Raw genomic sequence first — 17,978 nt, 5'->3', positions numbered from 1 at the left:
GCTCACTGTCTACTAGGCAAACATGGAGATGGTTTGCAACAGCTCATGAACCTCACTCACCCTGAGCTGATCTCCTCACAAAGAGAGAGTGCTGGAATGGACAGACATTTAGTTCAACAGGGAAATAAGGGAATACAAAGACTGAGCATGATAACAGTTTAAGGAGAGCAGAATAAGGCAAGAGTATAAATCAAAATAATGTGAAAAATAAGAGCACCCCCTTCTGTTGTGGCTGCTCTTGAGGCTACAATCATGACACAGCTGTAGACATCTGCTACTCCATGGAAACAAGGTCCAGGAAGTTACCAAAAAACCTTCTGAAGCCACGACATGGCCACTGCCATGGGTGTCTGACCAAACACACCAAGTTTGTGAGCAATATGATCCAGGAGATGTGTGGGTTTGTCCCTTATGAGAGGCGGCCATGGAATTGTTAAAGGTCTCCAAGTATAAGCAAGCCCTAAAGTTCATAAAAAAAAGGGTGGGGACTCACATCCAAGCCAAAAGGAAGAGAGAGGAGCCCAGCAATGTCCCGGCTGCCATGAGGAAGGCTGCTGACAAGAAAGGCTACACTGGACCCTGCCGACCCTTGCATCAGAAAATATTTGCATATTTCTGGCAGTGAATTATAAATAAACGTGTTGAGAACAATATAAGAATCCCTTAAATCAATTGGATCTAATCTGGTATATTGCCTGGCGGCCTCACAAAGCCTATTGTAAAATCTGCTTGGTCTTTTGTTAGTCTCCTGAAGTATGTTTATAAATTTCAGCCAGTTTTCAGGTTTTCTAGAGCAAGATTCCATTCCCTTCAGAAGTGTTTCCCTAGTGTTTTTTAATTCTTGGAATTGCCTGTCATTATTATAATTCCACTGTGGATCCTTTAGAGGCCATGCTATAACGGCCTGACCCTTTGCAAGAAGGGCATCTCCTGCTGAGATAATATCTGCAATCTCAGTTGGGGATAGTAAAATTTCCATAAGGCAAGTAACATCAGCCCAGGTGGGTTGATATGTACTAAATATAGTCCTTAACTGTGAAATTACAATGTTTGGATATTTCTCAAAACTAGGGAAGATTGATTTCCATGTGCTCAAGTCTCTTGGTTTAAAGGGGCTATATTTTCTAACTTGAATTGGCACTCCTTTTTTACTATGTTCTATAGCTTCCTGCAGGGGGAGCAGTTTCTGCTGATCTGATTCTAAAGACTGGTCAATATCTGTTTCTGAAGCTGGGTTGTCTCCAGCAGAGGGGGCTATCTTAGCGTGTGTGTGTGTGTGTCTCTCTCTCTCTCTCCATGTGGTATACCTTTAATCTCTTTCCATATTACAACAATGATAGGGTTCTTATCCTTTGTCAGGGAGAAAAGTGGCTGGATTGATGTGTGGGATAGGTGGACTGGAGTCACTTCAGATTTTGAGGATGGGGTCTGGAAAGTCCCCAGTCCCCGTCCCTCTTATAGTTAGATTGTTCTGTTCATGTTTTATTCCATTGCTAGTAACAGAAATTGTGTATTTTGCCTTACTGCACCTGATGTATCCTGGCACTACCATCCCCTTGCCTACATTCCAAGCCCCCAGTCCTTGTTATTGCTAGCTACAACACACCCCTTACCACCACCCCCCATGTTCTATGAGCAGGCAGGAAAGCTGTCTCCTGCTAGCACAGACTCCACCCAGGTACTACCTCTCCCTTCTTGCATTCCTCCCGGTACCATCACTCCCTTCTTCCCCCTTCTTCCCCTAGTGGAGTGGTTTGGGGTGGTTTCACCCTTTTCCCCCTCCCCTTTCCCTCCAGCTCTTGGGACATAGCTGAGCATGCCTCCATACCCTGATCACGAGCTGAACACACATCATGGGTGAGACAGGATTGGATGTTAGGTTGTGAGCTCACTCTGTGCACAAGGGGACCCCCCCCTCCAAATCTCTATCAAAACCCAACTCATGAGCCCATCAGCACGCTCCTCATCCCTTGCATGGGGTTGCCCATTCTCATGAGAATGTAATAAATCTGCTCTGCTTGACTTGGTGGTCTTCTCGAGTTATTTGGGTAAACTGAGGCAATTTTGTCCCCAACAGTTGGGAACTCTATACCTGGAGGTAGTTATGTTGTGGGCCTAGCATACCTCAGAAGTTCTGTGGGGTAAATCAAAGAACCTTCTCCTTGAGAAACTAAATCAAAGGACAGACACAGCTACCAGTCTCCCCCACCCCTCCAGGAGATAAGATTAGGTATGTCTTCTACCTTTGTGGCCTGAGGGAAAGAGAGATGGCTTGAGAGATCCAGAGGAACCCCTCACCCAACTTTCCCAGCCAGCACCAGTGGGGGATGGTCCTCTAATAAGAGACCTTTCCACAGTCAGATGATCACCTCATCTGACCACCATCAGATGTCTATAAAAGTATCTGCCCATCTTCTCCTCAGGGAGATAGGTATCTCAGAGCCACACCTCTGTGCCATGCCTTCTCCCCATGAGAAGAAGTCCAAGGATTTCTCTCTTGGTTTCCTTTCCCTGAATAAACCATTATTTTATTCTAATTGGATTTGTGTGCAAGAGTGTGAAATTCTTTAAAGAGGAATTCCTAAGAACCCCTACCTCAAACCCCTATTCCAAACCCCCACTAATTTCCCCCATAAGAGTTACCTTAGGTTAGGTTCGTATAGTAAAGAGATCTCTAATCCTTCAAGACAAAGCCTATTGGCTAATATCAGATGTCCTCAACACTTAAAACTTGAGAACAAGACACTTTGTGGCCTTTTTGCGGAAGGAGGTGAGAAAAATGGAATCAGCTTTTGAAATCTGGAGATCCAGGGAGCAAAGGAGTAAATCATCTAGACACTGGAGAGGGTGGAGCCTATGGGAAACTTAAAGGTCAGCAAGATCTGCTTTCAAAATTTGTGAAAAGTAGGAGGGGCTCTTTGAGGCAGAACCCTCCAAGTGTACTGCAGGCCCTCCCTGGTGAAAATAAAGGAAAAAGGAAAAACTGGCAATTCACACCAAAGGACCCGCTGAAAAAAGCACTATGCAAATCAAGGGTGAAAACAGTGGAATCACATCTCAGGAGAGGACAGGGATTAGGGACCACGGATGTTCTAGGAATCACCCAAGCATTTACTGCTCAGGTCTTGGACAAGTCGCCGCCAGCAACAGAACCACCAGTAAATGAAGTGATCACAAATAGGAAGGACCAGCATTCCAAGGACTAGTGCAGGGAACTGAGAGCACAGAGGAGAGGGAGTCCTTTAAGAGAGGCCTAATGCCCTCGATTGCCTCTGGTAAGGAAATACTGTGAGCCTGAAGGAAGAGGCTTAGAGAGTCCAGTGGAACCTGGATTGGAGAGGTACTAAGAGCCTTTGCAATGTCAGCAGAGTTAATAGGATGGGACTTCTTCCGGGGGTGGAGAAGAGCAGATAAAGACAGGGGCTGTCAGACTATGGGGGACAGGAGGGTGCTTTTGAGAAAGAGGGAGAGCTGAGGAGAGAACGAAATCATCGTTCTGCATATCCTGTGAAAGTCATGCATGGCCTAGAAGGTGGGGAGGCGCATCTTTTTACATTTTCATCAGAAATTAATTGTAACAGTCATCATACCTTTCAGGGAAGAAAATAAAAGATAGGTGATACCTCATTAAGGTTGGCTCTGATCAGTCACACTTGGTATGAAAAGTCGGTTTGCCTAAAAATACCATTAATAGTGAGGACAACATTGAAAAAGTAGATGAATGCTATGGAAGTTTGTAATCCTGACAATGAAGTAGAATATTAAGGGAAAGAAAAAGGTGAAGACAGCATAAATGTTTTAACAAAAACACCAGATAGTAAAAGAAATTCCAGTTAAATATCCCGTTTTGAAATAAAACTTAAGCATCTATCAATTAAAAGTTATTAAACATAAAAGCCATCATAATATTTGAATTGCTAGGGGTATGAAAACTTGAAATACCTGTGAAGCTTGAAGAAGAAAAACACCAATACAAGTTTAACAAAGTTTTAAAAACCCCAGAGTTATTTTTAACTACCACACCATTATTAATGTGTGAGGAGTGAAGGTCCAAGAAAAGGGAGTGGTTACCAATGCCCAGTACAGAGAAAATGCCATCACTTTGGGCGATTAAGAGTTTATTGGTTACTTTAGAGAAAACAATGTTCTGAGAATGAGGGGCAGAGAGCAGCAAGTTCAGACAGATTTTTCACTAAGTTTGGTTAAGAAAAGTTGGTGATTGGGATGGCTAAGAATTGAACATCAAAGAAATGCCCATCAGTGGGGGAATGGGAAAACAAGCAGTGATATATGTTGGTGATGGAAGATTATTGATTGTGCTATGAGGAATGACATGCAGGATGATTTCAGAAAGGCCTGGAAAGACTTGTGTGAACTGATGTATAGTGAAGTGAGCAGAACCAAGAGAACATTGTGCACAGAGACAGGAGTATTGTTTGATGAAGAACTGGGAATGACAACTATTCTCAGCAGTACAGTAATCCAAGACAATCCCAAAGGATTATTGATGAAACATAGCATCCACCTCCAAAGAAAGAACTGACATTGATGAAACAGACTGAGGCATGCTATTTTTTACTTTCTTTCATTTTTTCTTCTATTCTCTGATGTTGAACAAGAGCTGCCTTCCATGTGAAAGTCTCCCCACAGGGATTACGTTCAAAAGGTTTTTCTCCAGTATGGATTCTCTGATGGGTAATAAGGGTTGACATCCATGTGAAAGTCTTTCCACTTTCCATTCTCTCCAGTATGTATTCTCTGATGTCTAACAAGAGTTGACCTCATTTGAAAGTCTTTCCACATTGCTTACATTCAAAAGGTTTCTTTCCACTGTGGATTGTCTGATGTTTAACAAGAGCTGACCTTCATTTGAAAATCTTTCCACATTGATTACATTCAAATGCTTTCTCTCCAGTGTGGATTCTCTGATGTCTAACAAGATCTGACATTCATGTGAAAGTCTTTCCACATTGATTACATTCAACAGGTTTCTCTCCAGTATGGATTCTTGGGTGTTTAACAAGAGTTGATCTCGATGCCAAAGTCTTTCCACATTGGATACATTCAAAAGGTTTCCCTGCAGTGTGCGTTCTGATGTTTAATAAGAGCTGCCTTCCATGTGAAAGTCTCTCCACACTGATTACATTCAAAAAGTTTCTCTACAGTGTGGATTCTCTGATGGATAACAAGATACGACCTAGATGTGAAAGTCTTTCTACATTGATTACATTCAAAAGGTTTCTCTCCAGTGTGGATTCTCTGATGGTTAATAAGATGGTACCTTGATGTGAAAGTCTTTCCACATTGATTACATTCAAAAGGTTTCTCTCCGGTGTGGATTCTCTGATGGGCAACAAGATGGGACCTCAATGTGAAAGTCTTTCCACATTGATTACATTCAAAAGGTTTCTCTCCAGTATGGATACTCTGATGTCTAACAAGATGGGACCTCCATTTGAAAGTCTTTCCACATTGGTTACAATCAAAAGATTTGTCTCCAGTGTGGATTCTCTGATGTTTAATAAGAGATGCCTTCCATGTAAAAGTCTCCCCACACTGATTACATTCAAAAGGTTTTTCTCCAGTATGGATTCTCTGATGGACAACAAGATATGACCTGGATGTGAAAGTCTTTTCACACTGATTACATTCAAAAGGTTTATCTCCAATGGGGATTTTCTGATGTCTAACAAGATGTGACCTCCGTGTGAAAGTCTTTCCACATTGATTACATTCAAAAGGTTTCTCCCCAGTGTGAATTCTCTGATGTGTTACAGCAGAGATTTCTCTCCCATCAATATCAGAGGGATCATTATTTATGCATCTTTGCTGGTGAGTTTGTTCCAAAGAAAGGCCTATCTCTGCAGAAGTCTCTTTTATTTCAAGTCTTTTATCTCCTAAAAGAAACAAATAAATGATTATACATCCACATATACACACATATTTAATTATATCCCCTTCCCTCTACTGGCAGAATATTAAGTGATTAACATTCTTTTTCCCCCAGGCAAAGAGAAATGTCTTCAAACATAAATGGGTAGAATCAACCATTTGAAAATGTGATTAGCTCACATATAAAGGATCATTTTACTTATTTAATAGTCTTTTTTCTTACCATTTGTAAAGATGGTTTTCAACATTCATTTTTCTAAGATTATCAGTTCCAAGTTTTTCTCCCTCCCTCTCTTGCTCCCTCCCTAAAAGAGCAAGCAGTCTGGTATAGGTTATACATGTACAATCATGTTAAACACATTTTCACATTAGTCACGTTGTGAAAGTCTCTTTTCATAAAATTTGCTAGTACTGTGACCATGCTCCAACACCTCTTTCCCTCAGTTTCTTCCTCTGTAATATGGGCATAATAATAGTGCCTAGCTCCTAGAGTTATGAAGATCAAATGAGACAATGTTTATCTATTGCATGGCACAGAATAGGTGCTATGTAAAAGCATTGAAAAACCTATGTAAAACCTTGGTAGGCCTGAAGTCAGGAAGACTCAACTTCCTGGTTTCAACGCTGGCTTCAGACACTTACTAGCTGTGACTTAACTTGTGACTAGCAAGTGACTTAACTTGATTTGCCTCAGTTTACTCATGTGTTAAATGAGGTAGAGAAGGAAAAGGTCCACCACTCCAGGACCTCTGCTAAGAAAACTCTAATAGGGTCACACAGAGGGAGAAAAGAAGGAAGAATGACTGAGGAATAAGTGTGGGATATTTTTTTGTGTCTGTTGTTTGTCAAATCCTTATTCAGAAATTGGGCAAAGGTTGGCAGGGTCCAGTGTAGTCCTTCTTGTCAGCAGCCTTCCTCATGGCAGCTGGAACACTGCTGGGCTCCTCTCTCTTCCTCTTGGCTTGGATGTGAGTTTCTTTTCTTTTTTTGGATGAACTTTAGGGCTCACTTATACTTGGGGACCTTAAACAATTTCATGGTCTGCCTCTTATAAGGGACAAACCCACACACCTCCTGGATTATCTCTCTCACTACCTTGGTGTGTTTGGTCAGGCACCCATGGCGGCGGCTGTGTCGCAGCTTTGAAGTGTTCTTTTGTAATTTCCTGGACACTGTTGAGGCCCATGGCCACGGGGCAGCAGATGTTCATGGCTGTGGCACAACTGTAGCCTCAAGAGCAGCCACAACAGAAGGGGGTGCTATTATTTTTAACATTATTATTTTGATTTCTGCTCTTGCCTCATTCTGTGTAACCTAAATTGTTATCATGCCCAGTCTTTGTACTCCCTTATTTCCCTGTTGATCTAAATGTCTGTCCATTCCAACACTCTCTCTTTGTGAGGAGATCAGCTCAGGGTGAGTGAGGTTCATGAGCTGTTGCTTCTTCTCTAACCATCTCCATGTTTGCCTAGTAGACTGTGAGCTCCGTGACAGCAGGGACGTTTACCTTCCTTGGTATGCTCAGGGCTTAGCACAGCACCAAAACCAGAAGGTGCCTAACCAGTATTTACTGAGGGCCTGACTGGGCCCAGACCTGACCCCAGGCCCCAGTTCCCACATTCTGGTCTCTCTCCTAGCTGTCAGATGCAGGAGCCTGACCAAGGATTCTGCAGGAATGAGACAGAGGGCAGCTATGTGGCACAGTGGATAAAGCCCTGGATTCAGGAGGACCTGAGTTCAGATCCGGCCTCAGACACTTGACACTTATTAGCTCTGTGACCCTGAGCAAGTCACTTAACCCCAATTGTCTAATCCCTCCCCCCCCCCAAAAAAAAGAATGGGACAGAGATAGAGCCAGAAAGGGACTTGGGCTGAGGATTTAGGCAAAGCTTAGCCTTGGATGACTTCCAAGTAAGACAGCAGCCTTCTCTCCTCCTCATGGAATGTTGAATGGAGGAGAAAAACATCATGAAACCAGGCTTCTTGGGTCCACTACAAATTTAGGCACGTCCCCTCAGCTGGGCCCCCACTGTGGCAAGGCAATGCTCTGCCATCTCCCTGATGCCCTATGCCACTCACCCTAGCAGCTTTTTCAGATCTTTGCAATCCTCCCCAAAGCTCCCTTATGGCTGGCTTCCACCCCTCCCCCACCTTCTCACCTGAGAATTTGGCCTCTTATTTCACTGACAAAACTGGACCTTTACCAAGAGCTATCTCCTCCTCCTCATCTCACATCAGATTCTCCTTTTCCTCTTTGACCTCAGCAGCAGAAAACAAGATCATCTTTCTGCTCCCTGAAGCAAATCCCTTTAAATGGTGCAAATTCTCTCCTTCCATCCTGTCATCTACCTTCTGCTTCTCCTCCATAAAGAATTGTTATTTGAGGTTTTTATAACCCCATCTTTTGGCTAGAATTTAAAAAAAAACAAAACAAACCCCGGCATGCAAACTGGCCCCTGGGGCTCTGAAAACCGCACAGTGCTCCACCCACTGGTTGTTGTAGCTGTTGCCATGGTGCTGGCACCTCAAGTCATCACCACTCGCCGAAGCCTACATGGGCCTGGCAAAATTGTGATTGGAAGCCTAGTGAGGGCAGCCATGTGACTGTCAGAGCAGCCAGACAATTGGTTGGGGGCTGTCTAGGTCTGCTGGAAAGTGAGAGGATCCTCCTGTGTATTCTCAGCTGATTCCGGGGCGGTGGTGTTATTCAGGTTGTATAATCTCCCTTTCCCCATATCCTACTGATCCTGTTTGTGTTTTTTTTTTTTTAAGTTTGTTCTTGTTAAATAAATCCTGCTCTGTTTTGAGGGAGGCTGCTGGTCTCCTTCCTTGCCCCAATGAGGCAAGCTGCCTAGCTCATACTCCCCAATTAAAAATTGGTCCCCACACATCTAACCACACCCAAAAGGAATCTCAGCCTCTTTCCCCCCACCCTCCTTCCTGCTACATTCCTAATGATCTCTGAGGCATCCTCCCCAGAGCCCAGGCTCACAAAGTAACTGCCTGAATGCCTGGACTCCCACAGTCACACTCCCCACCCCCATGTTCAATCTGTTCCAATGTCCTGTGATTCCAGCTGTGTAACATGTCTCCAAGACAGCCCCTTCTCTCCCCAAACTGTCCCTGTCTGGGTCCAAGTGCCATTAATCTCACACCTGAGGTCCTTAAGGGCCTGCTGGTGGGTCTGACTGCCTCATCTCCCCCCAGTCCAGTCATTCCTCCCCCCAGTTGTCAAGTTCATCTTCCTAAAGCTCTCACCTGACCAGGTCACCACCTACTGGACAAGCCCCAGTGGCTGCCCAGCAAAGGGATGCCATATAAACCCCTCTGGGATTGCTAAGGCATTTCATCCCGTACCCCTCTGATTCTCCTCCAGCTTCTTTCACCCGATTTCCCCCAGATATTCTAGACTCCAGGGGTGAGGGCCTCCCTTCTGTTCTGTGAACAGGACACTCTACTTCCTGACACCAGGGGTTTTCCTCCCCTCCCTGTTGGCTAGAATGCCCACCCTGCCTTCCCAGAAGCCCTAGCTGGAGCCCCCCTGCCACACTCAGCCTTCCCCAGCCCTCCTTCACTTTAGGGCCTTCCCTCTCTTGACCAGCTCTAACTTGTCCATAGTGGGCTCCTACATAGTTGTTGTTGTGGTGTTTGCCCCACCAGGCTGTGAGCTCCATGGGAGATGGGGACAGCCCTGGCATCTCTTTAGGACCCCAGTGCTTAGGGCCTGGCATGTAGCAGGCCCTTCTGTGTTTGCTGACTTGAAGGCCTAAGAAAGAGCTCAAACTGAAAAGCCTTAGCCCCTTTACACTTTCAGGAGAGGTTCATGCCCCAAATTACAAACAGTGACTTCCTATAGGATCACAGCTTGATCCCTGGAAGGGAGTTGAAAGGCCATGAAGTCCAGCCCCCTCATTGTACAGATGGGAAACCTGAGGCTTGGGGGCTCAAGGGACTGGCCCAGGAAGCCACTGCTAAAAATGTCTGACAAAGAAATCCAAGGCAGGTCTTCCTGCCCCCAAATTGAGTGCTTGCTTCACCATAACACATCGAAGCCTCTTGTCATCACGAGTCTCCTCTACCTGCTATCACTTCACTCACCTGCACAGCAGCGCCTCAGGCCTTCTTGCTCCAGCATCCACGGTGCTTCCCTTTGCTCAAAATAAGAGATCACATCTTCTCTGGGAACAGGAAGCCCTGGGCAGGGAAAACCAGTTGGGGATGAGCATGGAGAGAACCTGGGGATTTACTTCTCTCTAGGGAAAGGGGGTGGATACACAGCTGCTCCATTTTGAGAATCACTCCATTATTTTCAGACATGAGTCTGTACTCACCCCTCAGTGCTTATAAAGCAAGTCACCCAAAACAGGATGTGCCACGTTATCCTCTTGTACAACCTGTCCTGAGAACCAGCCAAACCTTCTGCCCCCTTCTGTCATCTTCCATTCTCTCAGAAACTCCTAACCCCAAAACTGGGTAAAACGTAATATGGTGCCAGATAAGCCTTGAGCTCCAGCTACAGGGGCCTTGATGACTGAGCTTTTGGCCTGTCCCTCTACCCTGTTCCTCACTCCCTGAAACCTTTGTAAACCTGGGGGGCTGTTCATTCAGGGAGTGTTTGCCTCTCCAGGGGAGAGTCTCCTGCTGGCAAACTCCAGAAGCCCTAGTTGGTCCAAATTCTATTTCTTCTCCAGTCTCTTCTTCCTCCCAAAGACAGGGGCATGCAAGCAAGGACCACAGGAGAGGTCCCAGGATGCCTGAAGGATTGTTTCCATAGCCTTTATTTTAGGGAGCTTTGGGGAGAGGCTGGGAGGAACATCATGGTCTCAGGACACCTTCTTCCTAGAAGGATGGACTCATTGCTCAGATTCCCTTCTCTAGACATTAGAGGCAGCTGATAGAGCAGCAGTGGAGAGAGCCCTGGGCCTGGAGTCAGGAATGCCTGGACTTAAAGCTGGCCTCAGACAGTTACCAGCTGGGTGCCCCTGGTCAATTCAATTAACCTGGTTGGTTCAATTTCCTCAACTGACTAAGGGGGATAATAATAATGTCATTGAACCTGGAAGATTATTGGGAGGCTGAAGTACCACAATATTGGAGAGAAAGCCCCTGGCAAGTAGCAGGTGCATAGAAATGCTTCCTCCCTTCCCTTTCTTTCCAACCGTCTCTGCTGGAATGTTAGGGCAGTAAGAAGGAAGCTGAAGGACACACCTGCTACACTGGCCACAAACCAGAGCTGGGAGTGACCAGTGTATGCTTATTGAAGAGAAGAATACTCCAAACACTAGACCCCTCCCAAAAGGAAGGGGGGTCAAGGAAAAGCTGCCTGGGCAGTTTGCAGAGACTTGGCAGATAAAACTCATGTCCAGGGAGAGGTTAGACTAAGTCACCTCTGACATTAGTTCCATGTCTGAGATGCTTCCACATGGATTTGATCTTTAACCTGAAGCTACCTAGGACTGCTAAGGGGCAGCTTCAATAGCAACCAAGGAAACCCTCAGGTTCCCATCACACAATGCACAGACTTTCTGTAGGAGAACCAGAAAGCAGGAGCCTGTCTCTGGGACACAGGAGACCAGCACTCTTCCCTCTCTGATAAGTCATAGATGCTCCAAAGCCTGCACAGGAGGGAATAAGGATATTCCCTTTGATTGCAGGGAAAGTGTCCTTACCCAGGGAGAGCAGGTTCCAGGCATTCTCCAGCATGACCTCCTTGTACAGCTCCTTCTGAGGGGGGTCCAAGAGCCCCCACTCCTCCTGAGTGAAGTCCACAGCCACATCCTTGAATGTCACTGACTCCTAAATCATCAGAAGTCAGAGGACAATGAGCTGAAAGCCACTTCAGAACTAGAGAGAGGAAGCTGAAGCACAGAAAAGGGATATGTTCAAAGGTCAAACCCTTTATGAGTGTCAGAATCAACCCCTGAAACCAGTCAGTCAGAGCCTGATGCAACTTTAAGAGAAGCATTTTTATCATCAGTTGGAATAAAGCTGAGAAACATTTTACTATGTTATTACATTGAGGACTTGAGGTGACTCTGGGTATGCTATGGTCTAGGTAAACCAGTTTGTGCCTTTGCTTTATGATTGTTTTCATTTCTCTATAGCACATATTTCTTAGTTATAAAGTTACTTAGTAATAAGAGTACCTAGGATGGAGGACTAGCTAAGTGACAGAGTTGATAGAGTTCTGGGATTGGAATCAGAAAGGTTCAACTTTATGTGTTCAAATGTGGACTCAGAAACTTACTAGCTGTGTGACCCTGGGCAAGTCACTTAACCCTGTTTGCTTCAGTTTTCCAAGCTGTACAATGAGCTGGAGAAGGAAATAGCAAACTACTCCAGGATCTGGACCAAGAAAATCCCAAACAGGGGCAGCTGGATGGCACAATGGATAGCGCCCCGGGCCTGGATTCAGGAGGTCCTGAGTTCAAATATGGCCTGAGACACTTGACACTTACTAGCTCTGTGACCCTGGGCAAGTCACAAGACCAACTGCCTTGCAAACCACTCCCTTGTGCTCCCCCTCAAAAAAACAAACCAACCACCACCAAATAGGTTTATTAAGTGTTGAATATGACTGAAATCACTGAGCAGCAACAATGCAGAAAGGAGGGTCCCCTTAATGCTTAAAAAAAGCAATCTTTAATTCACTTGGGTTTTGTTTGAGCTAATCCATTAGAAAATTTTTTCTAGTTTCTTTGAGAAATAAATGATCTAAACTTAGACCTGGAATTCCATGTGCTTCCCTTCCAGAAGTAGTCTGAGGGCTTCTGGACAAATGAGTATGACTGCTTGACAGCTTAAAGGGATAAAAATTAACCCATGGGAAATAAGGGTCCTTCAGACAGCAGATTTCCCAGAATGGCCCAATGCCAAACCTTGCTCTGCTAACCAGATGAGCACCTACATGGAAGGGAGGGGATCCTTTACTAGTCAAGTGAAAGAATTCCAGTATCCTCATGGAATGTGCTTTTAAACCTCTTTTTCCTTGTGAAATGGAATGCCTGATTTTTGCTTAACATCTAAAGTGAGTATTGGCTTGAGCCAGTCAGTTCCTTCCATTATTCACTGCTCTGGCCTATAGCAGCATCAACATTGCCAAGAAACTGTCTGAAGCCCCTGACACACTAACTGGTCTCTCAGGCCTTCCTCTTCTCCTTGCCACTCTTATGGTCTCTGCAGTACATGGCAATCTGCCCAGGGTAGAACAAATTATACCACCAGGAAGATGAATTTCTATAGTATCGTGGCATGAGGTTAAGCTAGTGCTGGTGCCTGGGAACAACAGAGGCAGGGATGAGAATCCCAATGGCCTCTTTGGAGCAGTAGAGATGCCTTCCATCATTCCGTCATGGTACCTGGCTAGGTTTTAGAAACACAAGAGCAGCAAGATGTCCTCAGAGCTTGCTGTACTAGAAATTTGGGGTTTGCATAGCTAGGCCCTTTCTAAAATGCTTATTGACTTGACCCAAGCATGGGTAAAGGAGGGCAATTCAGAGAAACTTTAGAAGGCTTGTGTGACCTGAGGCAGAAGGACATGAGCAACACCAGCACCAAAGCACAAGAGTTGTGATAGGGACAAGGGAGAGCCAAGATGGCAAAGAGAAGCTAGAAGGCTGCCTGAGCTCTCTCTCCCCAGTTTCCCTCAGAGATCACATTAAACCAAGCTTCAAAATAGATTCTGGAGCTACAGAACCTACACAAAGACAGGGTGAAACAATCTTCCAGCTTAGGATAACTTAGAAGGACTTGAGGAAAGGTCTGTCTCACTGGGGTAAAAGGGTAGTGCTGCACAGCACAGAGGGTGTCTGAGAGTTGTTTGAAGAAATTTTCTCTCTCTAAATGCTTCCATGAATAGAGAAAGAGATCAATGTATTGGGCATGCAACTAAACAAGCTAGGAAAAGAACAATGACAAATCCTCAATTAAATACCAAATTGGAATTCTGAAAATCAAAGGAGAGTAATAAAATTGAAAGTAAGAAAACAAATGACTTAATAAAAAAAACTAGAGAGATAGTATTATGAAAAAAATAAATAGATGATCCTTTGTTTAATTTAATTAAACAACAGAAAGGAAACCAGATCACCAGTATCCAAAATGAAAGGGTTGAATTCACCATCACTTAAGAGAAAATTAAAGCAATAATTAGGAGCTAATTTGCCCAGCTGCATGCCAGTATATCTGACAATCCAAATGAAACGATTGAATATTCCCCAAAATATGAATTGCCCAGATTAACAGAAGAGAAGATAAAATGTTAGCATAACCCCAATTTAGAAAAGGAAATCCAACAAGCAATCAATGAAGTACCTAAGAAAAAAATCTACAGGACCAGATGGATTTACAGGTGAATTCTAAACATTTAAATAACAATTATTTCTAATGCTATGTAAAACTACTTTAAAAAATGGAGTTCTAGGAAATTCTTTTTATGACACATATATGGTGCTGATACCCAAACCAGGAAGAAGCAAACCAGAGAAAGAACATTCCCTAATGAATATTGATGCAAACATTTTTTTTTTCACAAAAGTATTTTCCAGTTACATGTAGAGATAGTTTTCAACATTTGTTTTTATAAGATTTCTAGTTTCAAAGTTTTCTCCCTCCCTCTCATCCCTCCCCTTTCCCAAGACAGCAAGCAATCTGACATAGGTTATATATGTACAATCACATTAAACATATTTCTGATGCAAGCATTTTATATAAAAATATCAGCAAAGAGATTACAGCAATTTATCACAAAAATTATACACTATGAACTGGTAGGATTTATACCCAGAATGCAGGGCTGGTTCAATATTATAAAAACCAACATAGTCAACCACACCCAAGACATGATCCCTAGGTAATGGAGACTAAAGAGTGAAGTGGTCACCCTGGTCAGTCACTTGTAAAGAGGAGAACCTTCAAAACAAACAGGAGAGGGCAGCATTGGTGGAGAGGGGTGTGTGTGGGGAGGGCAATACTCAAGATACCAGGGTCCCAATGATTCAACTGAAAACACAGAAGATAAGATCAGGCAGGGTGATTACTGTATTCAATTTCATTCCTGTTTGTGTAAAGAAATGATATATAAGGAATTGCCAGCTTTGCAGACAATCTCCCAAGTCTAAGGAAATGGCCTGGATTGATGATGTTGGTCATGGCTGGGGATGGGCCGCACTCACCTGGGCTGGGGGTCTGCTACTTCCAGGAGCCATTCTCTCTCAATCCTGTGTGGGGAGCAAAGTTACCAAAGTGACTCCATTTTGGTGTTTTTTTGGGGGGGGTGAGGCAATCGGGGCTAAGTGACTTGCTCAGGGTCACACAGCCAGTAAGTGTCAAGTGTCTGAAGCCTATTTGAACTCAGGTCCTCCTAACTCCAGGGCCCGTGCTCTATCCACTGCGCCATCTAGCTGCCCCATGACTCCAATTTGCAAAGTTCCCCCATCTTCTCCCTAGTTCTTATCCACCTCAGGGACCAGCTTCCCCCACCTTTTATGGCCCCACAAAGTTAGCCAACAGCAAAGCTCTTACTACCAGATGGAACATTTTAATTCTATGCCTTTCTAATACCCATGACACAGTAGGGAGCCACCTGGAAAGCCCCTCCCCATTTCCTTGGCTCAGCACAGAAAAGCCCATCTCCCCCACCCCATAATCTCTGCCTCTGGGGTATTGCTATCTTCTGTAATTTAAACAAAACTTTTAATTCCCCTCTCACATTGGTGTCTGCACTTGAACCTATACCTGCTTGGGGCAGTTCTATGTCCTCTACAGACTGAGCAGGGGAGGGAGAAGAATCCCAGAGGGGGAGAGGTCTTTCCTTTCTCTTCCTAGGCAGGAGGCTGGCCTTTAGAGATTTACATTGGGTGAGGTCCCGTAAGCACGACAAAGGCCCAGGCCCTGCCTACAGGGGAAATACTGCAGCCTATGGAGGGAAGGCAGTAGCTGGGAGGGTCAGGCTTGCAAATGAAGATGGTCTGAAAAGGAAGACAAGTCCCTCCCCTCTCTTATTCTCCCTAGCCCACCCCACCCCGCTTCCGCAGATACCAAGTAGGCAGGAGTCCACCCCTAGATGGGATGAGACCAGTCAGAGCCTCAATGGCCCTGAGTCCCAGCTCTCCATCCAACTGGTATTCTGCCCTCCCAGCATCCCCTCTCCCCACCTAACACACAGGCATCATCTAGACAATAGAGGGCTTGGTGGAGGTGGCGGGGAAGCTAGGGAAAGTTGACAGGGAGGGCTCTGGAATGGATCTGCCAGGGAATGACCAGAGGAAGTCTTGAGACTGGGAGGCAAAACCTGTCTGGGCTTCAGCACCTTGTAGGGCACCTGAGAGCCCTGAGAGAAGTGGGGGCAGGGAGACAGGAAGGCGGGGGCAGTGGGGCTGAGGGAGGGGCTGGGAGGTATAGCTCAGGGAGGTCAGGGACACTGGAGGGACAGGACTATTGTGCCCAGCTGAGCCTGGGAAAGCAGGACGACTCTGTCCTGAGGTGTACATAGGAGCTGGGGGGACTCCTGGGTCCCTCTGTTAGTCCTCAGGCTTTGGATATCTCAAGGGAACCAGCCAAAGAGCCAGGAATTCAGATAAAGGGAGCCAGGAAAGAGCTTTGGCTCCTGTGTCCAAGGAGGGGCCTGGGAACAGGAAGGTGGGACTTGTGGATCCTGATGGGGGCCGGTCTGAGGGCAGAACAACTGAATCTGTTCAGGAAGTGGGGTCAGGGAGAAAGGACACCTGAGTCCTGCTGGGAAGGCCTGAGCAGGACACCTGGTCCCTAAGGGCAAAGGCTGAAGTTTGGGAAAGTGGGACCCAATGGGAAATCTCAGGAGGGTCCGCGAGGATATCGAGAAAGTGATGGGGAGTCTAGAACAGATATGGGGGAGCTGGTCCAGGAGGATGAGACCCAATGGCCAGGACAGCCAGCAAAAGCCAGAGTGTGTGTGTGTGTGGGGGGGCCTGGCCCCGACCTACCTGGGATCTGCAAGCACAGAGGGGGCATGTGGAAGGCAGAGGGATCTCAGCTCAAACACTTCCGGCTTCCCATCAGCCCACTTAAGAAGGCTCTTCCTAGTCCTCATGATGTTTGGGCCCTTTCCTCCAATCACACACAGGCCCAGAACTCAAGCACTGACTGCCTCTCCTCCCTAAGCCCTGCCCTCCCTCACTTACAAGGCCTTCACTCCACTGATCCCTTCTGATGCCTTAAACTCCTCCCAGGCCTCCAAACTCCACCCCCATGCTCAGACTCCACCTGGGGCACCGCCCACCAGGCTGGTCATCTCTCCGGGCTCCTCCTCCCCAGGGCCTCCACCACCTCCCTCCCAGACTCGGCTCCTCCTCCTTCAGAGCAGAAAGACTGTCAGGGTACAGCTGCAGCTCCAGACTGACTGAAACTCATCTCTGCCAGTAAATGAGACCTTGATGCAAAATACTCTGCCGGGCACAGGATTCGGGACTGTAGGAATAAGAAGCAAATGTCCTTGGACCAGAATTACTCTATTCTGCCCTGGATGCAATCAGTATAGAGTGTCAAACGGGTGGATGGATGGAAGAAGTGGTTTTTCTGTGTAAGATAGGTCAGAAATACAGTGACTGAATTGATGGCATTTGGTAATTTGGTTTCAGGTTTTCATTTTATAACATTAATGTTATGATTATGCTTCTAACTTTTCTCCTATTGAAATGTTTGTGAAATCATTGAATAAGAAATGATGTAATTAAAAAAAATTTCTAGAGGGTGATACAATTATGTGGGAAATAATTGTTAATAAACAGTGTCTTGGGGAGGGGGGACCCAGTGTTTTCCCCTTCTTTCTTAGTCCTTTCTCCCCCTTCCCCTATTCCAAAATCCAATTCTCCTTGAAAGTGAGATTCATTTGGGTCATACCCCTAATAGGTCTATATCCAAAGAGATATTAAAAAATAAAAAAGGACAAAGGCCTCTATGTACAGAAATATGCATAGCAGCTCTTTTCTGGTGGCAAAGATTGGACATCCAGGGGATGCCCATCGAGTGGGGAATGGCTGAACAAATTGTGGTGTGTGGAATGATGGAATACTATTGTTCCTTGAGAGCTCAGACTACTGTTTACCTTG

At 45.4% G+C, this 17,978-nt stretch overlaps 1 protein-coding gene across 4 annotated transcripts; it reads right to left on the bottom strand.

The window, feature by feature from the left end:
• Positions 1-4,488: 4,488 nt before the first annotated feature.
• Positions 4,489-17,442, bottom strand: LOC122746459 (zinc finger protein 157-like). 4 transcript variants are annotated; one of them, XM_043992068.1, is made up of 5 exons: positions 16,854-17,441; positions 15,066-15,110; positions 11,562-11,750; positions 9,991-10,086; positions 4,489-5,897 (listed from the first exon to the last, which is right to left on the bottom strand). In XM_043992068.1, the coding sequence occupies exons 3-5, from the start codon at positions 11,593-11,595 to the stop codon at positions 5,065-5,067; spliced, it is 963 nt and encodes a 320-aa protein (XP_043848003.1). In that variant the 5' UTR covers positions 11,596-11,750; positions 15,066-15,110; positions 16,854-17,441; the 3' UTR covers positions 4,489-5,064. The 4 variants fall into 4 exon arrangements, with proteins under 4 accessions (XP_043848003.1, XP_043848002.1, XP_043848005.1 ...); XM_043992067.1 differs by having other exon boundaries at positions 11,562-11,688; positions 16,854-17,440; XM_043992070.1 differs by lacking the exon at positions 15,066-15,110 and having other exon boundaries at positions 11,562-11,688; positions 16,854-17,442.
• Between the last annotated feature and the right edge of the window lie 536 nt (positions 17,443-17,978).

The sequence above is a fragment of the Dromiciops gliroides genome, chromosome 3 (assembly GCF_019393635.1).
Source record: "Dromiciops gliroides isolate mDroGli1 chromosome 3, mDroGli1.pri, whole genome shotgun sequence".
NCBI lineage: Eukaryota > Metazoa > Chordata > Mammalia > Microbiotheria > Microbiotheriidae > Dromiciops > Dromiciops gliroides.
The sequence above is the reverse complement of the archived record's forward strand: the minus strand, read 5'-3'. Positions and strand labels throughout refer to the sequence as shown.